The 27309-nt window shown below is 43.8% G+C and overlaps 1 protein-coding gene across 3 annotated transcripts in view; it reads left to right on the top strand.

The window, feature by feature from the left end:
• MED23 (mediator complex subunit 23) overlaps positions 1 to 27309 on the top strand; it is a 261969-nt gene that overhangs the window by 35358 nt on the left and 199302 nt on the right. For all 3 annotated transcript variants that reach the window (XM_030196548.1, XM_030196549.1, XM_030196547.1), the window contains exons 7-9: positions 1351 to 1452; positions 4144 to 4213; positions 17309 to 17421. In XM_030196548.1, coding sequence (XP_030052408.1) covers positions 1351 to 1452; positions 4144 to 4213; positions 17309 to 17421 — 285 coding nt within the window. The remainder of the gene's footprint in view (positions 1 to 1350; positions 1453 to 4143; positions 4214 to 17308; positions 17422 to 27309) is intronic.

Raw genomic sequence — 27309 nt, 5'->3', positions numbered from 1 at the left:
ATATTCCCTTTGTAAAATGGGGAAATGTAAAATACAGATTTGTTTGACTTGAAAAATCTGATACAAGAAGAGTAATAATTTTACATATTTTATATAAAGTTTTCATGTTCATTGAGTATTATAGATGTAGAGCTGTTTCTGTAATACTTAGAAACCTTGGGCAATGCATTTTTTAAATGCTAGCCGCATCATTTAAATAATCCTCATATATTAGCACTGCAGAAGTGGTGGTACTGAATGCATGTACAACAGCCACCACCACTGCTATATGGATAGCTGTCAATATTCAGCCACCAGCAGTTTTAAGTATGCTTCGCTAAGCTTTCTTGCTTCCTAGCTTGAACCGTTCAGCTATACTTTCTGTATAGTTGGGCAGATACTAATGTTCTTCCTTTGCAGTATTGTGGCAGTCTGTATGAATTTTCAGCAGCAGTATCCACTGCCACTAATTAATTTACAGATAGCTACTATGAAGATAAGTGTCCTATCAGTAGACAGATGGGTGCTTTCAAATATTGGGTTATAAGGTTTTATGTTTATGTGCGTGCATATTATACTTTTTTTCCCCCCTCAGTTTGTGTCTCTTAGTGTGCTTATTAGCATTCAGTAACATTTATTTTAAATTTGGTAATATAGAGTTCTTGTAGCTATATTTGGTTTTGGAGAAAAATGGAGATTCTTCTAGATTGTGACATTTTAAAGAATCAGCACAAAATTTGTGCATTTATATTTCAAAAAATGGAAAAGGCCATTTTAACTGGTATCAACAGAATAAAAGATAGCAGAATAGTACAAACAATAAAAATAAGCCCAAACCAAACAGTTCAGACGACATCACAACCAAACTCTGTCCTGTGTGTCATATCTATATCAATCAACTGTAAATGCCCCTTCATAGTACATATAAGTGTAGGCAAGATTGAAATCTCTATGTAGCAAAAAGAATATATAAAGGAGGAAAACGCCTCAACGGACTCCAAACAAATTACACTTCTAAAGCAGTAGTGGAGTTCTTCCTGTCGTCATCTGCTTAACCCCCCCCCCCCCCTCCTTTTACAATACATTCTCTCAGTGCGACACAGAATAGGAAAACACACACTTAACTGCAGATGGTGTCTTACCACTTTTAAGTGTCTGTTTTGGCTTGTGAGGTCGTCAAATTCAGTCAGTTTTCAGATAATTGGAAGCATTAGTCTTTATGCTATGATACATAGCCTTGAGCCTGCAACTAAGTGGGAAAATGTGGGGTATAAATGTGTGTTAAATAAATAAATATATCCATATTTTCTTTTGAATTAAGGGCACTTCCTTGCTCAGGCTGAATTATTTTGTTAATTCTGCTTATTCTAGGTTGTAGCTTACATCCTGGACAGGAATGCCTGCTTATTGCCTGCTTATTTTGCTGTCACAGAGATCCGAAAGCTTTATCCTGAAGGCAAGCTTTCTCACTGGGTAAGGATATATTCTGGAGGTGTTAGAAGTAGCCCATGTTGTAATTTAAGCTGTTCTAGAGACGCCCGGCGCTGCTCGCCAGCTCCCACACCACAAGCAGCGTTTAACCAATTCCACCGGGGCAGCCATTCAGGGAAGAGATAAAGAAAGCCACTTACAAATTCGGAACTCACAAATGAAGTTGTTCACAGAGGCACAGCAGAGGAAGAAATGGTGCCTGAAACTGCTCATGCTTATTGCTATTGGGTCTTCATAATTTGGTTTAACACACACTTTTCTTTTGCCATTATGCGTTTTTGTTCAATTTTGTTATTTTTTTCTTTAGCTTTTATTCATGAATGCTATAATTTTGTGAGATTTTATTTCATAATCTTTTATTGTACACCATATTGAACCCATATCAGGGCTATAGTGGTTTATAAATGTTGTATTGGTACTGCTAAATGCTGTACTTCTTGTTCCCTTGTTATGGCAACAGTTTCATTTCTTTTTTTTTTTATTTAAACAAGAAATGTCAGCCAAAGACAGGCTAGAGAAATTAAGCAGAACAGAAGGGAGGGACTTGGCACCACCAGGTGTACCCCTGAGTCCAGAAAGGACCCTCTCCAAGCCCCCAAGCTCAACTGAACCTGAGGGACAGGCCAGGAGCCAGCACTGAGCAGAGCTGCACAGAATATGTCTATCCGCCTGCACAGTATCCTATATGGTAGAGCTCTGTCATTCTCTCTCTCTATCTCCACCTGGTGGTAGATAGACATAACTCGCAAGTCCCTGAATTGATCTGTGGGACGAAATTGAAGGAGCTTTCATCAGCTGGGTGAGGTGATGTTGAAGTCCCATGACATAGTTGGAGATTTGATAGGGTCTTTGTCAGAAGAAACCTTGCAAAAAATCGAACAGGAGGCTGTACAGAGAAGGAGTTACCCTCTACATGACAATCTTAAGCACTGATCGCACTAAGATGAATCCTTACAGAGTTGGGAGTCCTTTTACTAAGGTGCACTGAAGAATGGCTTGTAGTAGTGTAGGAGCGGGTGTTGAGCGTGCACCAATCCATTTTTCAGCGTGCCTGTAAAAAAGGCCTTTTTAAAATTTTTGCCGAAAAGGGACGTAAGGCAAAATCAAAATTGCCATGCATCCATTTTGGGTCTGCGACCTTACCACCAGCCATTGACCTAGCAGTAAAGTCTCATGTGGTAACTGGGTGGTAATGACCTACGTACGTCTGAAAATGCGCCAAAAATGAAATTACCACAAGAGCCACGCGGTAACCGGATGGTAACTCCATTTTGGCATGCGTTGGGTGCGTGTAGATGCTTACACGGCTTAGTAAAAGGGCCCCTTGGTTTGGAGACCAGAAGGTACAAGCAGGATTTGTGTAGGGCAAGAGAGGATCTGGGGCCTTGCTCGCACATCAGATGGCAAACCAGGGGCAGAGGGAATGGGACTTGATATACCGCCTTTCTGTGGGTTTTGCAACTACATTCAAAGTGATTTATATAATATATACAAGTACTTATTTGTACGTAGGGCAGTGGAGGCTTAAGTGACTTGCCCAGGGTCACAAAGAGCTGCAGTGAGAATCAAACCCAGTTCCCCAGGATCAAAGTCCGCTTCACTAACCACTAGGCTACTCCTCTCTTAGTGGAATCTTTCCTGGGAGCCAGCAGAATCCTGGAGACTTCTCGGGCAGTCAAAGGGAAACAAATTCTACGCTCTCAATATCCAAGCCGTGAGGACCAGGGACTAGAGGTTTGTAAGCAGAAGAGATCCCTCGTTCTGTGTGATGAGGGTCGGAAAACAGTCTAATCTCCAGGGTTCTTCAGAAGACAACTCCAGAAGTAGAGGAACCATATGGGCTTCTGCTAGTAGGGCGTGATTAAGTTCATGGTTCCCCAATCCTACTTGAGTTTCAGCAGAGTTTTCCCTATCAGAGGTATTGGAGGATATACACATAGAAGGCCCTCCCTCCAATCGAGGAGGAAGGCATCCGACACTAGCATGTCATGGGACCTGAGTCAGGAGCAATACTGAGGGACTTTGTTGTTCCGGTGAGTGTCAAAAAGATCCACTGACAGGGTGTCCCACCTAGAAGATCTCTGAGGCAGTGCCAGTGTTGAGAGACTACTCGTGTGGTTGCATTCTCTACTCAGTCTGTCTCTTCAACCTGAAACAGGTAGAGCTAGTACAAAACAGCCATCAAATTAGTATATAATGCTGAAACATCTGACCAGGTGTCTCTTATTGGTTGAGCACATTGGCTTCTGATTTTCAGTAGAATTAAATGTAGACTTCTGAGCTTAATATAAAAAGGAAGTCCCCCCCCTTATTCCTGAACCATAGGCTCCCTTCACAGGATTCATGGGTCAGAGCTGCCCTCCCTTTCCTTCCTTTCCCTCTTCTTTCTCCATTATATGTTCTTGATCCTGGGTTGCTAATTGTTGTTGTATTCTTCCATTATATTTGTGCCATGTTTTTATCCCAAGCATTTTTATTTCATTCTTTCACTATTTTTTAAATGTATGTTGATGCCGCTTACCAATTCTGTGGTTCTGTATACCACCTCAGATGTTCATATAACAATGACGGCAATGAATGTATTTGTATTGGATTTATGTGGTTAAAGGATCAATACGTAGGCATTAACACAAAGATTTTATTTTTCTCCTATTTACTGTTCTACATTTTTAGTTATTGGGTAGCCTAGTGTCAGACTTTGTGGACAGCTTCAGGCCTACAGCGAGAATAAATTCAATTTGTGGTAAGTATAAAATATTGAATTATTTAACAGACGTATAATGATAAAACAGACTTAGAAGATGTAAGATCTGTTTAGTCTTAAGATCTTGATATTTGAGTAGGTGTTAGTTGATGTCCAGTATCATTGCATATGCCCTCTGACTTGTTAGTAGGAATTATTTGCAGAGTAACTTGCTGAAAAGTGTTTTTTACATCTACTTTATGGTCCTACAGCAGAAATCAGTGTTTGGTGCAAACAGAGGAGAGAAACTTTTATTTGTGTATTAAAGAGACTGATGATTGTGACAGTAATCACAATTAATCTTGAGATTAAAGGACTAGTATCAGAAGCTATTGTCTCCCACATATTCCACATGGTTCACTTTTCACAATTTCCTCCCTCTCCCTCCTTCTACCCTTGTAAGGAGCAAAGCAGGAGGGAAGGGTGGGTGGGGGGAGGGACATCGTTTATAGTGTGGGAGGTTGGGAAGAATGAGAGGATAATGGATAATTTATTTTCTACTCTGTATGGCTGAAGGAATTAATTTTTTTTAAATTTTTGTAATGAAACTGAAATCAGTATTATGCGATTATCTTGCAATTAAAAATTTCAGTCACGATTAATCAAGCAATTAGAATTTTTAATCAGTGTGCAGCCCTAGTCTTTTCACATCTATTTCCCAAAAGACAAGCATGAGTTTGCCATTGGAGGAAGGAGAAACGTGCCAGTTTGTCCTACTATAAGTATACACTTTTCAACTTATTTGTTTTGTATGCAATCCACAGGAATTTCAGAATGAAATACCTACCCATGTTTGTTCCATGCTGCCATTTTGCTGCTGCTCCTCCCTGTTTCCTGGGAAGAAATTTTCAAAGCTGTTTTTTTTTCTCTCTATGTATAAACATCCATTTAGCTGCACACCTCCCTTTGAAAATTCCTCACGTGGATTAGCATATTGTAAAATTCTATAACTTGACACCTCAAGTTAAGCACCACAGTGGTGCACACTGAGCACCAATTCTATAACAGCACCGTAAGTGCACCATAGTGGGTATAGAATACTAGGATAAACTTCACTGGTGTGCCAAAAGTTAGGCAGACTTGCTTACCCCAGGTTAATGGCAGACATAAGTGAACGGGTCTAAGTGTGCCGTGCAGAGTGTGTAACTTTTATAGTATTCTAGAAGTTGTGTGTGTAAATTAAATTTTTTTAAAATTAAATTAGAATAGCCATAAGGCCAGTGGTCCATGTAGCCCTGTATCCTGTTTCTAACAGTGGTCAAGTGACCTGGCAGAAACCCAAATAGTAGCAACATTCCATGCTACCGATCCCGGGGCAAGTAGTGGCTTCTCCAATGTCTATCTCAATAACAGACTATATACTTTTCACCCAGGAACTTGTTCATACCTTTTTTTTGTTGGATTATTTGTAGTAAATAATTAGCAGATTTTATACACACAGCTTCAGCTTTAGAAATGTTAATTTCTTTTCTTCATCTCTCTCACATACACCCCAGAATAATTCACTGCTGAGTCACTTTAAAGTTGAAGTAACAAAACATCTGTTTACTCACAGTTTGTAGTTAGATTATATTCAGACAGGCTTATATAAACATAATACTATACATTTGGATTATCAGCTCTTTCCATGTGCTTAGATGGTAATGGATGCTCACACCATAGATCCTCAGTTAGGAGAGACCTTGAGCTCCATGTGCTGTGCTGTGCCCAACCCCCACAGGAAGTTGCATGGGTGTGACCTCTCTAGGCAATTCACATCAGAGGTCACAGAGCAATCGCAGAGAAAAATATTGCCGACAGACAATGCATGTTAAATACAATACATTATTCCAACAAACCCCTTCTCATGCATAACTGTCATGCAATTATTAATTCATACAAAGTCCAAGCTTTATTCGCAGATTCTCAAAACGTTCTCTGGGTAACGGTTTGGTCATGATGTCAGCTGTCATCTCACTGGTGTGACAATAGTCTAGACTGATGACCCCTTCTTTCGCCAGCTCTCGCACGTTGTGGTATTTCGTTGCGATGTGCTTGGTGCGTGACTGAACCTTGTCATTCTGTGACAGTCTGATGCAGCTCTGATTATCTTCCATTATCTGGATTGGTCTCTGTTCAGCTATTCCAAAATCCAGCAAAAGTTTTTCAATCCACATCAGTTCTCTGCATGCTTCTGATACGGCCACATATTCAGCTTCTGTAGAAGACAGACTCACAATACTTTGTTTATGACTGGCCCAAGAAATTTGTACATTTCCATACATAAACACATATCCACTTGTGGATTTATAATCAGAATGATCCCCTGCCCAATCTGAATCACAGTAACATATTAGTTTTGGATTACTATTGGCTGAAATCTTTAATTTACAATCAATGGTACCTTTTAAATACCTTACCATCCTTTTAACTGCAGTCCAATCTGATTTGGTAGGTGAGCTGACCCTTCTGCTCAAAATTCCTACTGCATTTGCTATATCAGCCCTATATGTGGTAGTCAGATATAAAAGCTTATCTATGGCTGATCTATATTGGATGTTATCTGGTAAAGGTTCTCTTAATGTTTCATCCTTCAGAAAATCAGTGATCATGGGAGTGCTTACAACTTGGGCATCTTGCATACCTAAACTTTCAATAAGCTCATTTATTTTCTGCTTCTGGCTTAGAAGATAAGAACCATCATTTTGTTTCTCAATTTCTATACCAAGATAGTATGACACATTACCAAGTTCTTTTATCTCAACATTCAGGTTTAAATATTTTACAATGTCCTTGTACTCTTGCTCACTTTCGCTTGCAATGAGCAGATCATCAACAAAAGCTAAAATGTATGCATATTGTCCATTTCTGCACCTAGTGTACAAGCATTTATCTGCTTCACCTTGCTTAAATCCTAAATTTGTCAATATTTCATGCAATTTGTCATTCCAACATTTTGCACTTTGCTTTAATCCATAAAGACCTTTGTTTAATTTACACACTAGCTGTCTTTGTTTTGTATTTATGAAACCTGTTGGCTGTTCCATGTACAAGTCTTCAGTTATATCTCCATGAAGAAATGCTGTTTTCACATCAATGTGGTTGACTTGCATGCCTTTTGAGACTGCAATGCTCAGAAGTGTTCTAATTGTCGTGTGTTTCACTACAGGTGCAAACACTTCATCAAAATCTTCTCCATATTTTTGAAGATATCCCTTTGCGACTAATCTGGCTTTATACCTTTCCACTTTTCCTTGTGCATTCCTTTTTAACTTGAATACCCATTTGCATCCTATAGCTTTCTTGCCAGGAGGTAATTTTGTAAGAATCCAAGTATTATTTTTATGCAATGCATCAATTTCTTCTTGTGCAGCTTTACGCCATTCAGCAGCTTCTTCTGCTGGCATTTTCTCAATCTCATCCCATGTTAAGGGCTCTTGAGCTTCTGCTGACTTTGTTAGGTAAGACAGTCTTGGGGGTGGAACACCTTTGTTTTCCCTGGATGAGCGTCTGACAACAGGTTGGTCCGACCTTTCCGCATCCTCTAAATCTGAGAGTCCTTCTCCAATTGATTCCCCTTCTCCAACTGTACTGTCTTCTTCAATGATCCTTTCTGTGTCTGCTTCCTCTGCCTGTTCCTCGTTAGATACAGATGAGTTGCTTTCAGACATCTGCCTTGGTATGGCATTTATATACACTGGCATGTCTATTATGGTTCTAGTTTCATATTCTGGATGATAAGGCTCATCTGGGATAATCCAGCCTTTATCAACCCTTTTGTTTTCATCAAAATATGTAACATGTCTTATGCCAACAATGCCAGTTTTCAGATTCAAAATTCTATATCCTTTGTGTCCTGGAGCATAGCCAACTAAAATGCCCCTTTCTGTTGTGGAATCCAACTTATGCCTTCTTTGCTTTGGTACATGAGCATATGCTGTACTTCCAAATGTTCTTATGTGTGACAGGTTTGGCTTCCTACCATGCCATGTCTCATGTGGTGTGCGCTCAGCGCCTTTAGTTGGCATTCTGTTTTGTAGGTACACTGCTGTGAGAATGGCTTCCCCCCATAGTCTTTTAGGGAGATTGCTATCTGACAGCATACACCTGGTCATTTCCACAAGTGACCTAAATTTTCTCTCTGCAACAGAATTTTGCTCTGGTGTATAAGCTACTGTTGTGATATGCTGAATGCCTTCTTGTTCTAGAAATGTGCGCATGCTTTGTGAAGTGAACTCACCACCATTGTCGGTCTGAAGAACCTTTGGTTTTCTTTCAAATTTATTGCTCACCATGGCTACGTATTTCTTCAGCATGTCTGTGACTTGACTTTTTTCTTTCAGCAAATAGGCCACACAATATCTAGAGAAATCATCCAAGAATATTAGCACAAATCTGTTATTTCCCAATGATGGGATATTAAACGGTCCACATAAGTCACTGTGTATTAAGTCCAGTACTTTATTACTCCTATTTCCTGTGTATGCAGGAAATGAGGGTCTCACACCTTTTTGAGTAACACAGTCTATGCATTTCTCCATTTTACCAGTATCTGCACTTATCTGAATGCCTGTGGCAAGTTGCTTACTGTAAAGATCCTGGACCATCTTAAAATCACGATGTCCCAGGCGGCGGTGCCAGATTTCCAGACTACATTTACCATCATTCTTCCTTACTTGCGCCAGATGTGAGGCTTCACCTGAAATGCTCAGTTTATAAACATCATTATGCATAAAAGCTTCAGCATACACTTCATCATTTTTAGAGATTGTGCACTTACTGTTTTCAAAATGAATTGCAAATCCCTTCTTATCTAATGTAGATACACTAAGCATATTGCAAACTGCTTGGGGAATATACAAGACATCACTTACAGGAATTTCTTTAACTTCATTAGACACTTTGCATTTTAAGAATCCAATGCCTTTTGCTTGGATCTGAGTAGTCCCTGCGTTTGCAGTTTGAAGAATACCTTCTTCTGGACTCATTTCCTGAAAGAAATCCTTACAATTGGTTAAATGGCATGTGCTCCCCGAATCCAAAATCCAAGTACTTTCATTTGAATTATTATTTACCATAGTCAAAGATTTTTCTGCCATTAGAAAGCTCTTATGTTTATCATTGTCTTTTGTACATGTCCTGCTTGGAAAATTCTTTTGTTCCATTGGCTTAGGTGAGCTAGAGGGGGTGTTTTGTGTTTCCTTACACCATTTAGATACATGTCCCTCCTTTCCACATGAATAGCAAATCAGCTTGCCCTTGGGTGGAGTTTTCCCATAGCTCCGCCTTCCTCTGTTCTTTGCCAAGAAATTTGTTTCATTTCTCTCTGACTGTCTTTGAGAACACATCTCCTCAGAATCATTAATTATGCATTCTTGCCTCAGTTTTGATGCTGCCTGTTCAAAAGATTGCCCTTCAATGGCTTCATTTACAGACCTAAAAACATCAAACTTCTTTGATAGTGAGGTAAAAAGAAATGCTCTTTTCAATGCATCACACATGGGAATTCCAGAAAGTTCTAACTTTTGAAATGAAGACATAAGATGCATAATGTGATCATTACATTTACTTTTATCCCTTAATTTGGTCTCATTTAACTCTGCTAACCAAATTGGTTGCTGTTTTGCATATGTAGTTGCATACATAGTTCTCAGTTTATATAAAATTTTGTTTGCTGTATCTTTTGCCTCCACCAATATGGCTTGTTTCTCTGAGAGAGCTTCCAAAAACATGCACTTCACATAATAGTTTGCATTGTCCCATTCAGCCATATTTTCAGCTGTTCTGTTTTGGTCTAAACATATACTTAATTTCTTTGCTTGAAGGAGACATCTGAATCTTAGTTCCCACTGCTGATAATTAAACTCAGTTAATTTAGGCACCTTGAGAGAGTAGAAAAATGGTGAATTTCCTCCCTCAGCCATTTCTTAGCCTGTTTGGTGTGTGGGGGGGAGAGAGAGACAGACTGAATCTTTCTTTTAAAACTTAAGAGAAAAAAATGTGGCTTTTTCACTGCCTGGTAATATTTCTCCCTTTTTCAATTCCTGGGCTGGGCCCATAACCCTTTTGTTGGATTATTTGTAGTAAATAATTAGCAGATTTTATACACACAGCTTCAGCTTTAGAAATGTTAATTTCTTTTCTTCATCTCTCTCACATACACACCAGAATAATTCACTGCTGAGTCACTTTAAAGTTGAAGTAACAAAACATCTGTTTACTCACAGTTTGTAGTTAGATTATATTCAGACAGGCTTATATAAACATAATACTATACATTTGGATTATCAGCTCTTTCCATGTGCTTAGATGGTAATGGATGCTCACACCATAGATCCTCAGTTAGGAGAGACCTTGAGCTCCATGTGCTGTGCTGTGCCCAACCCCCACAGGAAGTTGCATGGGTGTGACCTCTCTAGGCAATTCACATCAGAGGTCACAGAGCAATCACAGAGAAAAACATTGCCGACAGACAATGCATGTTAAATACAATACATTATTCCAACATTTTTAAACCCAGATACACTAACTGCTGTTACCACATCCTCTGACAGCGAGTTCTAGAGCTTAACTATTTGTTGTGAAAAAAAAATATTTTTTCCTGTTAATTTTAAAAGTATTTCCGTGTAACTTTCTTGAGTGTCTCCTAGTCTTTGTACTTTTTGAAACAGTAAAGAATCAATTCACTTTTACCCATTCTACACCACTCGGGACTCTTCAGTTTGGAAAAGAGACGGCTGTGGGGGAGATATGATTGCGGTCTACAAAATTCTAACTTCTTTAGCCTTTCCTTATATGAGAGGAGTTCTATCCACTTTATCATTTTGGTCGCTGTTTTTTGAACCTTTTCTAATTCTGCTATATCTTTTTTGAGATACGGCGACCAGAAGTGAACGCAGTAGTCAAGTTGAGGTTGTACCATGGAGCAATACAGAGGCATTATAATATTCTTGATCTTATTTACCATCTCTTTACTAATAATTCCTAATGTGCTGGCCCCTTTACATGGGACAGTCTTTGCTGTATATATATGAAATGGATTTCAAATCTGTACATTTGATTTGTGTAAAATGGACCAGGTCCCTGTATTTCAGTGGTCCTCAGTGATTAACCTTTGTAAGCACCTGTGCTGCTCTTAGCACATGATGCTGCTCATTGCTGCCTGCCTCAGGGTATCCTGGGAGGAGCAGGTTTTCCCCCTTCCTCTGAGTAATCTCTGAAGAGAAACAGGAAAGGACTTGGCAACGAGCTGTTAGAAATATTCCTTATTAATTCATCCAGTGTGTATAGAGAGTACCTGAAGAATCTACACTGAGGTAGCATAGACGACTTAGTATCCCTTTCAAACATAAAAAGCCATAGTGATTTTTCACATGTTGGTTGTGCTGCTGTTACTGTGGACCGCTGCTCCTGCTTCTTCTTCTGTAAGTGCTGTCTACTGGGGCTAGTCTGCGAGTACCTCATTATCGGTCATTGACAATTTCTCCTCTCTGGGAGAGGATTAGATTACAGACACAGACTCATTCTATATGGATAGAGTCCTAATCCAGGGGTGTTCCATTTGATTTATTCATTTGTCATCTATTATATTAAATGTGAATTTGGATGAAGATCTGCAGTCTCCCTTATTTGGTAGAAAACAGTTTCAGTACAGCCACAGATTTACCTATTCGAATAAGCTTCGTAAGCAGTACCTTGCTGAGGCCGAAATACCTAGCATAAATAATATCACAAAAGGACTCAAGTATATTTATTTATTTTATTTATTTGCTGCATTTGTACCCCACATTTTCCCACCTATTTGCAGGCTCAATGTGGCTTACACTATGTTGCAAAAGGTATAATCATAAACAGAGTAAGAGGTATGGTCTAATTTAACATATTACTGTGTAAGAAATTAGGTAGATAGGTCAGTAGAATTATTTACATAACACAAAATAAAACAGGTAAGATATAATGACCAATAGTGATAATGTGATTAACATAATCAAATTAGAAGGGATCAGTATTATAAAAAGTCTGCAATTGTTAATAAACATACATTAATATAAAGACTTAACTGTATGTCAGATATTTTAAAAAACAATCTTTATTTTCAAAAATTATATAATAAAATAACCTTATTACCCCAAATTTGTATGGTGTCAATATATTATCTTTAATAAATAAAGTCATTCATGTGAATAGTGAGTGAGGGGAATAAAAACAGTTGTAGAGTTCACCAGTGTTTGGGGTAATAAGATTATGTTATTATATATTTTTTTAAAATAAAGATTGTTTTTTAATATCTTTATATAGACACTAGTAAAAAAGGCCCGTTTCTGGCTGAAATGAAACGGGCGCTAGCAAGGTTTTGCGCGGAGTGTGTATGTTTGAGAGAGTGTCTGTGAGAGTGACTGTGTGAGAGTGAGAATGTGCAAGTGGGTGTGAGTGTGTCTGTGAGAGAGCGTGTGTGTATGTGAGAATGAGTGTGTGCGAGTGCTTATGTGAGACAGTGAGTGTCCTTCCCTGTCCCCCCTGTCAGGTGTCAGGACTGGGGGGACTGTGGACAGTCATGAAGGCAGCCCCTACCAAAATAATGAAAGCAAGACCATTTGTATAATCAGTGCTTTTTTTGTGCCGGTACGCAACGGTACGGCGTACCGGCACCTTTTACTCCTCCTCCCCTCCCCTCCCATTACTTCCAGCGATTCTCCGCCTCTCTCCTGCCCTCCCATCGACGTGCAGCGATTTTTCCGTCCCTCCCCTGCCCTCACCTCTCTCATATCCAGTGATTCTTCGTCCCCCAGGGTCCTCCTTCACTGCCTGCCAGCCAGCGTCGGACTCAGAAGCGAACGGTGCAGGCAGCGATTGGCTGGCAGCGTCGTAGCTTCCCTCTGCAAGTCCCGCCTATGCGTAAACAGGAAGTTGTAGGCGGGACATGCAAAGGGAAGCTACGACGCTGCCAGCCAATCGCTGCCTGCACCGTTCGCTTCTGAGTCCGACGCTGGCTGGCAGGCAGTGAAGGAGGACCCTGGGGGACGAAGAATCGCTGGATATGAGAGAGGTGAGGGCAGGGGAGGGACAGAAAAATCGCTGCACGTCGATGGGAGGGCAGGGGAGAGGCGGAGAATCGCTGGAAATAATGGGAGGGAAGGGCAGGGGAGAGAGAACTGCTGGAAATCAATGGGATGGGAGGGAAGAGCAGGGGAGAGAGAATTGTTGGACATAGGATGGGATGGGAGGGAAGGGCAAGGGAGAGAGAATTGCTGGACATGGGAAGGGCAGGGTAGAGAGAATTGCTGGACATGGGATGGGAGGGAAGAGCAGGGGAGAGAGAATTGCTGGACATGGGATGGGAGGGAAGGGCAGGGGAGAGAGAATTGCTGGAAATCAATGGGATGGGAGGGAAGGGCAGGGGAGAGAGAATTGCTGGACATGGGATGGGAGGGAAGAGCAGGGGAGAGAGAATTGCTGGACATGGGATGGGAGGGAAGGGCAGGGGAGAGAGAATTGCTGGAAATCAATGGGATGGGAGGGAAGGGCAGGGGAGAGAGAATTGCTGGACATGGGATGGGAGGGAAGGGCAGGGGAGAGAGAATTGGACATGGGATGGGAGGGAAGGGCAGGGGAGAGAGAATTGCTGGAAATCAATGGGATGGGAGGGAAGGGCAGGGGAGAGAGAATTGCTGGAAATCAATGGGATGGGAGGGAAGGGCAAGGGAGAGAGAATTGCTGGACATGGGAAGGGCAGGGGAGAGAGAATTGCTGGAAATCAATGGGAGGGAAGGGCAGGGGAGAGAGAATTGCTGGACATGGGAAGGGCAGGGGAGAGAGAATTGCTGGACATTGGATGGGCTGGGAGGGAAGGGCAAGGGAGAGAGAATTGCTGGACATGTGAAGGGCAGGGGAGAGAGAATTGCTGGACATGGGAGGGAAGGGCAGGGGAGAGAGAATTGCTGGACATGGGATGGGAGGGAAGGGCAGGGGAGAGAGAATTGCTGGACATGGGATGGGAGGGAAGGGCAGGGGAGAGAGAATTGCTGGACATGGGAAGGGCAGGGGAGAGAGAATTGGACATGGGATGGGAGGGAAGGGCAGGGGAGAGAGAATTGCTGGAAATCAATGGGATGGGAGGGAAGGGCAGGGGAGAGAGAATTGCTGGAAATCAATGGGAGGGAAGGGCAAGGGAGAGAGAATTGCTGGACATGGGAAGGGCAGGGGAGAGAGAATTGCTGGAAATCAATGGGAGGGAAGGGCAGGGGAGAGAGAATTGCTGGACATGGGAAGGGCAGGGGAGAGAGAATTGCTGGACATTGGATGGGCTGGGAGGGAAGGGCAAGGGAGAGAGAATTGCTGGACATGTGAAGGGCAGGGGAGAGAGAATTGCTGGACATGGGAGGGAAGGGCAGGGGAGAGAGAATTGCTGGACATGGGATGGGAGGGAAGGGCAGGGGAGAGAGAATTGCTGGACATTGATGGGAGGGCAGGGATGAGATAATTGCTGATCATGGAGGGGAGGGCAGGCAAGATAGAATTGCTGGACATGGAGGGGAGAGAGGAGAATTGCTGGACGGGGAGGGGAGGACAGGGAAGAGAGAATTGCTGGACATGGAGGGGAGAGAGGAGAATCGCTGGACAGGGAAGAGAGAATTGCTGGACATGGATGAGAGGAGAGAGAGGAGAAATGCTAGAAATGGATGGAGAGGAGAGCAGGAGATAGAGGAGAATTGCTGGACATGGATGGAGGAGTTGGCTAGGAGAGAGGAGAAATGCTGACTTGGATGGAGGAGAGGGGAGAGAGAATTATTGCTTTATATGGATATAGAGGAGGGAAGAGAGATGAGAAATGCTGGACATGAATGGAGGGGAGGAAAGAAAAAAGAAGATGCACATGGATGGAGATGAGGGAAAGGGAAGAGGAGAAAAACTGCACATGGATGGAGAAAATAGGCAAAAGCTGGATCCATGTTATACCTCCTCCAGTCAATTCCATGGAGGAGGACCCAGCTTTTACTTATGGATGCAGGGCAACAAAAGAAGAAGAAAGGAGGAAAGTAAAGAAATAAATGGAAAGAAAGCCCTGGAAACGGAGTTAAGAGAACAGATAGAGAGCAGCAGAATCAGAGACTGGGACCAATATGGATAGAAAAACAAAGTCACCAGACAACAAAGGTAGAAAAAATCATTTTATTTTCATTTTAGTGTTTGGAATTTGTCTTATTTTGCACTGGGTATACCGGAGCTGTAAGAGCTTACAGAAATTATTTATAATGAAAAAAAATCACATTATTTTTTCTCCTATACTAGTATAATATTTTCAATGATGTCTGTTTATATGCGCCATGGCTGGTAAAAGGGGTGTGGCTAATGTGGGTGTGGCTATAATAGGGGCGGTGCCATGTGTGGTGACCCCGCCCACAATGAGTACCGGCACCTTTTTTTCTACAAAAAAAGCACTGTGTATAATAATCACTGCATTCCAGAGAACAAAATGGAGCAAGTTCCCACATGCTATCTTTTGCTTTCTGTATTCAGTAGCTGACAAGCTTGCTAGACTTACCTAAGTGGCTGCAGCTGCAATACACTGAAAAGAAAGCAAGGAAACCTATGAGACGTAGATAGGGCCGTCCCCTTGGCCTCTGATGCTCCTCCCTTCTTCTATTTGACTTCCCTCTGATAGGTCCGTCATTCGGTGTGACGCTCCTCCCTTTTCCTGTTTCAGTTCCCTTTGATAGGTCAGAGCGGTGCAGCTGTGACACTCCTCCCTTCTCTGATTGGTCAGGGCGGGGCAGAGATGTAGTGTGCTTAAAAATGGTTACAGAGCTTCGAACATACGAACTGTTGAAGCCTCAGAGTGTGGTTTAGAATGTTGAGGTTGCTTTTTATGTGCAGATGGGGCGTGGCTGAGACTGAGGGTGAGTAGTAGTCCGAATAGCCTAGCCTACCAGGAGGACAGGAGTTCAGGACAGATGGAGTGAGCTTCAGAACGTCTGAGGGGGGATTTTATTTATATAGATAGTTGTCTTTATATTAATGTACGAAATACCTAGCATCCTGTTTGCTTTTTTGGCCACTGCACACTGAACAGAAGATTTCAGATTGTCTACAATGATACCTATATACTTTTCTTGGGTGCTGATTCCCAAGGTGGACCCCAGCATCAGGTAACTATGATTTGGATTATTCTTCCCAGTGTGCATCACTTTGCATTTGTCCACATTAAATTTCTTCTGCCATTTGGATGTCCAGTCTTCATATTTCCTGAGGTCTTCCTACAATTTTTCACGGTCTGCATGTGTTTTAACAACTTTGAATAGTTTTGTGTTATCTGCAAATTTAATCACCTCACTTGTCGTTCCGATTTTCAGATCCTTTATAAATATGTTAAATAACACCCTCCATTGAGAAAAATGGACATTTAATCCTACGCTCTGACAGAAACCAATTCCTAATCCACAACAGAACATTGCCTCCTATCCCATAACTCTTCAGTTTTCTCAGGAGTCTCTCATGAGGAACGTTGTCAAAAGCTTTCTGGAAATCTAGATACACTACATCATGGAAGTTCAGACATGCCCATGATCTGGCCACATATATTTCCCCCCTGCAGTTATTGTTAGCACTTTTATAGAATAACGCTTACTGCATTTGTGTGGGTCAGTTAACACCATACTTATGCATGCAAGGTGTGCATAACTGTTAGAGCGCCCAGTTGTATAGTCACCTTTTTAATTCCTTGTTTTCTAGATTTAAAAATGCAGAATGGCACTGTTTATTGCATTTTGTCCACCTGTGTGGATAAACCAGTAACAGACCGTGACCCAGATAATTCAGTTCTTCTCCACAGCCATAGAATAGAGATAAAGCTTTAGTAAATTAGATCTTTGGAGTCTTAACTGTGATAAACAAGTGTTTTTTTTGTTTGTTTGTTTTTGTTTTTTTATTATGGAAGTTCTAGAAGTGCTAATGTTTGTTTAGATTTTATATTTGTATGCTTTAGATGTTTTTCTTATTTATATATGGCTTGCATTTACTCCTGTTTAATTTATAGCCCAACTAGAGGTGCATATTATAAGAGTTATCAAACTAAACCATTTCCAAGACTTAATTTTTTTTATATTTTGTATGGTGTAGGACGTTGCAGCCTTCTTCCAGTCGTGAACAACTCTGGGGCTATATGTAATTCCTGGAAACTGGATCCCACAACTCTACGTTTTCCTTTAAAAGGTCTTTTACCTTATGATAAGGTAAGCTCATACCATTGTTTAAAAACAAAGCCTTTCAGTGATTTTATGGGAGCTGCTGATGATAATGAGGAAAAGTGGATGGTATCACCACATACTGTAAGCATAATCTCAAGCACTGAAGCAGCGGAATCTCTTGCTGCAAAGAACTGAATTTGCTACAAGAATATTAAAAGCCTTAAATAAAATATATTTTTTTTTTGCTGCTTGGAGTATCATTAATATTGCACCTGCACCTTTCTCTAGTTGCCAAACAGGTTTTCTAAAGAAATGCACTGCAGTGCCTTCTTTAAGCTTTAAGTGGGAAGTTGGAGGGAGATAGGTCCCCTCTGAGGAAACGGTAACTTGCAGAACATTATCTGGAAGTATAGTCACAATTTGGCATCACTAGAAGAATATAGTAAGGACAGGAAGAAGTCATCTGGGTAAAGTGAGGGACTGAAAATTGCCTTCCCCTTTGTGAGTAACAACACCTGTTTCCCAGTGCAAGTAGCTATCCGTAGAGACAAGGGGTGGAGTTAGCCAGTCATGCGTGGGAGTTTCATTTTCAAATCCCCATATATGCTTTCAGTTGTCTCTTCTTCAGGACTGGTGCAAAGACCCACAAGTACAATTTACTTAGTCCACATTTAGTCCCATGTTTTTAAAGAAAAATTCAATGGGGAGTTGTTGTTTTTTTTTTTTAAACTGCTTGCAGGCACCTCACAGCAAGTTTAAATAATGGACATGAGGCAACATTTTTAGTGATGGATACGAATCTTTAGAACAGTGGTTCCCAAACCTGGTCCTGGAGGCACCCCAGCCACTCAGGTTTTGAGGATACCCACAATGAATATTCATGAGAGAAATTTGCAATCACTGCCTCCACTGATGCCATCAGGAGCTCTTTTATGGAGCCCTTGTAGGTTAAACTACTAACTCATAGATGTGAATGTTTCTATTACACTGCTTGTAAGTCTTGTTTCCTGAAGATGCCGAGTTTGGCGAAATGTGTGCATTTCGAGACGAGAGACATAAGATGTAGAGCAGTCAATGTTGGATTATACCAATTCTGCATAATTTGGTAGTACAACTCTCTAGTTTGTCACTGGGACATATCCATCCATAGGATTGGTTTGGAATTTATCAAGAAGATTATCCATCGTCGTCATAATGGAAAAATGCAATGACAATACGTCTTCAAGTATCAGTAGGACAATGTGTGCTGTTTAGTTCAATTTTCTAAGAGCTGATTGAAGAACTGCTATAACAAGTGTTATACATATATATACTGTGTGAATGTTATGCAGCTATTTAGTCATTTAAGAGCAGTATACAGTACTTATGTTGGCAGAACAACAGTTTGCACAGTTTGATTTCTCAGAAGGATAAACAGTAGATTCATTTTTAAATATTTCTTTAATAAAGAATGGCATTTTTATATATGAAATTTGTATAATTTTGTGATTGTTAATATTGTGAAATCATTATATCTCAGCCCAGTTTTAGAGTTTAGTATGAATATTCATTGTGGATATACCAAAAACCTGACTGGCTGGGGTGGCTCCAGGGCCAGGCTTGGGAGCCACTGCTGTAGAACAAGAGGTTAGTGTCAGCTTCTGAATGCTCCTGTTTAGCCCTTCCCATTATTATCATAAGCATCCTTGATTTCCTGTATAGCAGCTTAGAGGTAAGCTCTGAGGCAGGGGTTAGAAGCTTTTAAAATAAATCTGTTGCATTTCAGGAACATGTTTACATGTGACTGTTATGTAATATATGTGTCAAGATCAATTTTACTGAAAATTCTTCCTTTAAATATTTAGTAGTTTAAGATTTGCATGATTCAGAATAACTGTTCAATGTTCCCTGCTTCTCTCTCCCTTATCATGGGTTCCACCTGTTTCCTGTTCCTCCACACGTGCTTTATCCTTCATCTTTTCCTTTTTCACTCTTTCCTATTTTACCTGATCTCTATTCTATCGACATGTTTTTTTCTTTCTCCGAGGACAAGCAGGCTGCTTGTTCTCACTGATGGGTGACGTCCACGGCAGCCCCTCCAATCGGAAACTTCACTAGCAAAGTCCTTTGCTAGCCCTCGCGCGCCCGCGCGCACCGCGCATGCGCGGCCGTCTTCCCGCCCGAAACCGGCTCGAGCCGGCCAGTCTTCTTTTGTCCGCACTCGGTACGGTCGTGTTTTCGCCGTGTCGAGCCCCGGAAAGTCGACCTCGCGCGTCCAATTTGTTTTGAACGTGTTTTTTTCCTTCGGGAAAGCTTTGTCCTAGTCGGGAAGTGCTCCGGAAGCCCCTCGCCGGGTTTCGTGTAAATCCTCCCCATACTTCTAGCTTTTTTGCCCCGGTAAGTTTTCTTTCGTCGTCGGGGTAGGCCTCTTTTCGGCCTCGGTCGAGATTTTTTTCTCCCTCTAAATTTTGGTGCTCCAAATTTCGCCATTTCGGCTTTTGATTTCGCCGGCGTGATTTTTCCGCCCATGACATCGAAGCCTTCCAGCGGCTTCAAGAAGTGCACCCAGTGCGCCCGGGTTATCTCGCTCACTGATCGACACTCGTCGTGTCTTCAGTGTCTGGGGGCCGAGCACCGCCCTCAGAACTGTAGTCTGTGTTCCCTGCTTCAAAGGCGGACTCAGGTAGCGAGACTAGCCCAGTGGAACGTGTTGTTCTCGGGCTCTTCGTCGGCATCGGCACCGGGATCTGCGAGTGCATCGACGTCGTCAGCGTCCAGACCATCTTCCTCGGCCGCCCCTGCATCGAGTGCATCGAGGCATCGGGCCTCTGCATCGGCGCCGAGACATCGGATAGCTGCATCGACGTCGGTGGTACCAGGACCTCGTCTGCTGATGTCGTCGGACGGTGGTGCATCGGGTGGAGTGCAGGTGAGGGCTGTCCATTCCCCTGCTGGTGGCGGTGAGCCCTCGGGTGGGTCTCCTCCTACCCTGAGGGCTCCTGCGGTACAGCCCCCCCGAGATCGACCTTCTTCAGTCTCGGCCCCGAGGAAGCGACGGATGGATTCGACGTCCTCCTCGTCGGTGCCGGGGAGCTCCGGTGACATGCTTCGGAAGAAATCGAAGAAGCATCGACACCGGTCTCCTCCCCGTGTCGGCACCGAGAGCTCTGGGTCGCCGAGGGATTCGGCACCCAGCAGGCATCGGCACCGAGAGGACCGCTCACCCTCTGTTCAGGAGGTGTCGATGCGCTCCGCTCTGGACAGCCCGGAACAGCCTCCACGCCCGGAACAGGTTCTGACGTCGACGCCTGCATCGACCTCTCAGCCTTTCTCCGCAGCCACTCTAAACGAGAGCCTCCGGGCCGTTCTCCCAGAGATTCTGGGAGAGCTGTTGCGCCCTACCCCTCCGGTACCGGCGGTGCTTGCGCCTCCGGTACCGTCGAGCGTGGCGCCGGCTGGCCCATCGCCCAGGTTGAGGTCCCCGACGTCGGTACCGCGTGCGGTGCCGACCGCGGCCACCTCCCAGGAAGGCTCCCCGACTACGTCGGCGGAGGGAGCTTCGCCGATGCGGGCCAGGGAGTCTACCTCTCGACGCCCCCATCGTGGACGTGGCTCCATAGAGTCGAGCAGGGCGAGGTTGCAGACACAGGTCCGTGAACTTGTGTCTGACACCGAGGGTGAGGCCTCGTGGGAGGAAGAGGAAGATCCCAGATATTTCTCTGACGAGGAGTCTGAGGGCCTTCCGTCTGATCCCACTCCCTCTCCTGAGAGACAGCTTTCTCCTCCCGAGAGTCTGTCCTTTGCCTCCTTTGTCCGGGAGATGTCTACGGCCATCCCCTTCCCGGTGGTTGTGGAGGACGAGCCCAGGGCTGAAATGTTTGAGCTCCTGGACTATCCTTCTCCACCTAAGGAAGCGTCCACTGTTCCCTTGCACCATGTCCTGAAAAAGACATTGCTTGCGAACTGGACCAAGCCATTAAGTAATCCCCACATCCCCAAGAAGATCGAGTCCCAGTACCGGATCCATGGGGACCCAGAGCTGATGCGCACGCAGTTGCCTCATGATTCTGGAGTTGTGGATCTGGCCCTAAAGAAGGCTAAGAGTTCTAGGGAACATGCTTCGGCGCCCCCGGGCAAAGACGCTAGAACCTTAGACTCCTTTGGGAGGAAGGCCTACCATTCCTCTATGCTCGTGTCCAAGATCCAGTCTTACCAGCTCTACACGAGCATCCACATGCGGAACAATGTGCGGCAGTTGGCGGGCTTGGTTGATGCTCTTCCCCCCGAGCAAGCCAAGCCTTTTCAGGAGGTGGTCAGGCAGCTGAAGGCGTGCAGAAAATTCCTGGCCAGAGGAGTTTATGACACTTTTGATGTTGCGTCCAGGGCCGCTGCTCAAGGTGTGGTGATGCGCAGGCTCTCATGGCTGCGTGCCGCCGACATGGAGAATAGACTCCAGCAGCGGATTGCGGACTCGCCTTGCCGTGCGGACAACATTTTTGGCGAAAAAGTCGAACAGGTGGTAGAGTCTCTCCACCAGCGGGACACCGCATTCGACAAGTTCGCCCGCCGGCAGCCTTCAGCTTCTACCTCTACAGGTAGACGATTTTTCGGGGGAAGGAAGACTGTTCCCTATACTTCTGGCAAGCGTAGGTACAATCCTCCTTCCCGACAGCCTGTGGCCCAGGCTAAGCCCCAGCGCGCTCGCTCTCGTCAGCAGCGTGCGCCTCAGCAAGGCCCCGCGGCTCCCCAGCAAAAGCAAGGGGCGAGCTTTTGACTGGCTCCAGCAGAGCATAGCCGACATCCAAGTGTCCGTGCCGGGCGACCTGCCAGTCGGGGGGAGGTTGAAAGCTTTTCACCAAAGGTGGCCTCTCATAACCTCCGACCAGTGGGTTCTGCAAATAGTCCGGCAGGGATACACCCTCAATTTGGCCTTAAAACCTCCAAATTGTCCACCGGGAGCTCAGTCTTACAGCTTCCAGCACAAGAAGGTACTTGCAGAGGAACTCTCCGCCCTTCTCAGCGCCAATGCGGTCGAGCCCGTGCCATCCGGGCAAGAAGGGCTGGGATTCTATTCCAGGTACTTCCTTGTGGAAAAGAAAACAGGGGGGATGCGTCCCATCCTAGACCTAAGGGCCCTGAACAAATATCTCGTAAAAGAAAAGTTCAGGATGCTTTCCCTGGGCACCCTTCTCCCCATGATTCAGCAAAATGATTGGCTATGCTCTCTGGACTTGAAGGATGCCTACACACACATCCCGATACTGCCAGCTCACAGACAGTATCTGCGATTTCAGCTGGGCACACGCCACTTCCAGTACTGTGTGCTACCCTTTGGGCTCGCCTCTGCGCCCAGGGTGTTCACAAAGTGCCTAGCTGTGGTAGCAGCGGCGCTTCGCAGGCTGGGGGTGCACGTGTTCCCATATCTCGACGATTGGCTGGTGAAGAACACATCCGAGGCAGGAGCCCTGCAGTCCATGCAGATGACTATTCGCCTCCTGGAGCTACTGGGGTTTGTGATAAATTACCCAAAGTCCCATCTTCTCCCAGTGCAGAAACTCGAATTCATCGGAGCCCTGCTGGATTCTCGGACGGCTCGCGCCTATCTCCCAGAGGCGAGAGCCAACAACTTGTTGTCCCTCGTCTCGCGGGTGCGAGCGTCCCAGCAGATCACAGCTCGGCAGATGTTGAGATTGCTGGGCCACATGGCCTCCACAGTTCATGTGACTCCCATGGCCCGCCTTCACATGAGATCTGCTCAATGGACCCTAGCCTCCCAGTGGTATCAGGCCGCTGGGGGTCTAGAGGACGTGATCCACCTGTCCACGAGTTTTCTCGAATCCCTGTATTGGTGGACGATTTGCTCCAATTTGACTCTGGGACGTCCCTTCCAAATTCCTCAGCCACAAAAAGTGCTGACCACGGATGCGTCTCTCCTGGGATGGGGAGCTCATGTCGATGGGCTTCACACCCAAGGAAGGTGGTCCCTCCAAGAAAGCGATCTACAGATCAATCTTCTGGAGTTGCGAGCGATCTGGAACGCTCTGAAGGCTTTCAGAGATCGGCTGTCCCACCAAATTATCCAAATTCAGACAGACAATCAGGTTGCCATGTACTATGTCAACAAGCAGGGGGGCACCGGATCTCGCCCCCTGTGTCAGGAAGCCGTCAGCATGTGGCTCTGGGCTCGCCGTCAAGGCATGGTGCTCCAAGCCACATATCTGGCAGGCGTAAACAACAGTCTGGCCGACAGGTTGAGCAGGATTATGCAACCTCACGAGTGGTCGCTCAATTCCCGTGTAGTGCGACAGATCTTCCAGGCGTGGGGCCCCCCCCTGGTGGATCTCTTCGCATCTCAAGTGAACCACAAGGTCCCTCAGTTCTGTTCCAGGCTTCAGGCCCACGGCAGACTGGCGTCGGATGCCTTCCTCCTGGATTGGGGGGAGGGCCTCCTGTATGCTTATCCTCCCATCCCTCTGGTGGGGAAGACTTTGTTGAAACTCAAGCAAGACCGAGGCACCATGATTCTGATTGCTCCTTTTTGGCCGCGTCAGATCTGGTTCCCCCTTCTTCTGGAGTTATCCTCCGAAGAACCGTGGAGATTGGAGTGTTTTCCGACCCTCATCACGCAGGACGAGATGTTTTTTTCTTTATCTCTCTTCCCTTCCATTTCTTCTACTGGTGCTTCCTCTTATAAGCTGCTGTGACCCTCTTCATTTTGTTTTCACTCTTTTCAACCAGTAGCTAGCTTCCTTCACTTTCCCAAACCCATGTCCAGCTGCTGGCTTTCTCCTTTCTTTCTGCCTCCCCAGTCTACTTGTTGGCCACTTTCCCTCCCAGTGGGCTTTCCCTCCTAATGGCTTGACCATTAGGTAGACTAGTCAGTCATTTAGGGCGACAACCTGTAAATAGAGATGAAGATCAGCTGTAGTCAAAGTAAAACAATAGGTCCTAACAGCCATAGAAACTCCTCATCATGTATTTCTACCCACAAGAAGAGTGAGCAGTTCTCAAAGAGCCATGTACCCAGGGGTAGTGACTTCTATAAACTGCTCTCAAACTGAACTGTTCAAGAGAGATAGCAGCCACACCAACTTTACTGCCACATTTTGTAGCCTATGCATAAGCCTCAAGAGAGGCCTGTGTATAGGCTATTACAATCATCAAAATGAGGGGTAATCGGAGCACTTATCACCAACTGAAGGGATTGTGTATCTAAAAATGGGGGCAGTTTATGGATCAAACGCAAAACAGAAAATTGCAGCATTTTCACTGACTGACACTGCAAGAGTTCAGCTGAAGATCTTTGTTTTAGCTTTTAGGGTTCTTAAGGGCTTATAAGAGATTTGCCAGATTGTATCTTAAGATAAGTTAATGGTCTTCTACAGCTGCCTTCGTGTTGAGAGGTTGGTTGTGTATTAAAGTGAGGGCGTTTGCAGAGGTAGCTCCGCTCTATACATATGGAAGAAAACTGTTTACAGTATAGAAAGAGAGTGAAAGCTTGGTTTATCCATAATGCTGGGTGACTATCTCTGAGGACAAGCAGGCCGTATAATTCTCACCTGTGGGTGACGTTATCCACGGAGCCTGGTTCAGAAACGCTGCCCAGCATACTATTTCTTTAAAAGCTTGAGGCAGCACTCCCACTGTGCATGCACAGGTGCCTTCCTGCCTGACTCACGCGTATGGAACCAGCAGTCTTTTTTTTCATTCGCGTAGAGGAGAGGACGCATTTTCTTTGCACTCTCTGCAGAATGCGTGTTCTTGCCTTTTTGGTGCTTTCCCTTATGGGTTATTTTGTGTTTTTTTGCATTTCTTTTACTTAGGTCCAGGCAGCTGGCCTGATTCTAGAGGGTCATATCAAGGCTCACAATGTCAAAGTAATGACTGCATCGGTAGCCTACTTGAGATCAGCGTCCATTAAGGAGTTTTGTAAATCTGCAATGTGATCTTCAGTCCACACATTCACATCCCATGCTCTACCTTGAGCAGAATACCTGAAGCGACAGCAAGTTTTGGTCAGATAGTGCTGCAGAATTTGTTTGGTGTCTAGAATCCAATTCCACCCTCCAAAGTCCATTTTTATTCTGTTCCAGGCTGCACCTTCACAACAGTGTATATATATGTTTTCAGTTTAATCAACCTTCTTGGACTTGCCTTTGCGCGTCCCTGTTGTCCTAATGTTGTTTTTGATGAGCTTGGTAGCTGGGGATTCCCACATGTGAGAATTATATGGCCCATTTGTCGGAGAAAATGAAGATCCTGTAGCAGGTATTCTCTGAGGACAGCAGGCCAATTATTTTCACACACCCTCCCACCTCCCCTATGGGTTGTATTTAGTTGTTAGCTATGTTATTGTAATGCTGGTCCCGCGCTCAAGAGTTGAGTGGGAAGGCAGCCTCACATGTGCAGTGGGAGCACTGCTGCAAGCTTTTAAAGAAATAGTATGGTGGCTGGCGTTTCTGCACCGGGCTCCATGGAAGTCGCCCACATGTGAGAATAATTGACCTGCTGCTACAGGTAAGTAACTTTGCTTTTTTTGTCGAGGAACAGGCTCTGGTGTAGTCTGTTAGGATCATTTTATCAATTTTTAGATGAATGCAATTTTTTTGTTTGTCTTAATTTTGTCTCTGTATTTTTATTTTTATACGTTTTTGTATGATGCTTTGGGTGATTTGTCTTGAATCATTAAAATAAAGTAAACTTTCGTATTTACAAGTGTGTCCATTTAAGCATTTATTTTTTGTTTTCCAGGATTGTTTTGGGAGGGCTTGTGTTGGGATGATCAAGATTGTTGAGTGTAATTACTTAGGGTACCTAATACCCATGTACTAGCCCAGTTTTTCCTCCCATCATCCAGCTGCTGGCCTATTCTTTTTACTACTGTGCACAGCCTTTACTCCTCCCATTGCCACCCCCAACCCCACCCCACCCCATCCCATCAGCTATAATTTTTTTCCGTTTTGCTGTAGTACTTGCCATCTCTATCACAAAATTTGCAGTGTCTTATAACTTCACAGTATAGTTTATGATTCTCTGATATTAGGAGAAATAACTTTTCACCATAGGAACCTGGAGGCTTTGATTATTATAGTGTTGGTAAATAGAAATAAAACAAAACATAGAAAATAAAATAATACCTTTTTTTATTGGACTAACTTAATACATTTTTTTTATTAGCTTTCGAAAGTTTCACAGGAAGAAGGTGTGGGGTAGGTTGAGTGAGAGATAGGGAGAGAAAGCAATGTCATTTTATGGTTTATAGTGAGATAGAAAACCCAGATCTTCTTTTTTAAGTCTTGTCTGGTGGGTGTCAAAATATTTCATCAATTTGACTTCAAAGGTCTTAAGGTTCCTGGATTGTCTTAAAATTTTCTTTTAGTATTCTCACCATAAGATCATTGATGCAGGATTCTGGTTTTGCAAGTGCTGTCCCACAGAGGTGACATCCTGGTTTGCATTGCGATGTTTAATATTATGTCTGTATAAATTGATTCTTGTCTTTAGCATCTGGCTTTTGTTTTTCCAGTGTAGCACCCTTCTTCACACTTTTTTTATTGAATGATATATACAGCATTTGAAGATGAGCATGTGAACGATCCCCTTATGCTGAAAGCTTTCCTATGTGATTTGGGGATCGTGTAAAATGTGTTGGCACAGTTTGCAGCTTGGTATATTTCAGGGACATGTGCCATTGTCTTCTTTTTGAGCTTGTATTAGGAACTTTTCACATAAACAGGTCATAATTCTAAATGCAGCGATATTACCATCTGTTCCCAGCTTCTGCATAAGCCAACAAGTAACTATCTTGCCCTTAATTCCCAAAGCACTTAGGCTTTCTATCAAACTGGCATGATGAGCCAAATGAAGGTGGTAGAAGTCCAATAAAATCAGGAACACTTTTCAGCTGCCTCACATCATCACGGTCTGCAGTTAAAATTGATTTCATTGCTAAAG

The sequence above is a fragment of the Microcaecilia unicolor genome, chromosome 3 (assembly GCF_901765095.1).
Source record: "Microcaecilia unicolor chromosome 3, aMicUni1.1, whole genome shotgun sequence".
In the NCBI taxonomy this organism is placed as follows: domain Eukaryota; kingdom Metazoa; phylum Chordata; class Amphibia; order Gymnophiona; family Siphonopidae; genus Microcaecilia; species Microcaecilia unicolor.
The sequence above is the reverse complement of the archived record's forward strand: the minus strand, read 5'-3'. Positions and strand labels throughout refer to the sequence as shown.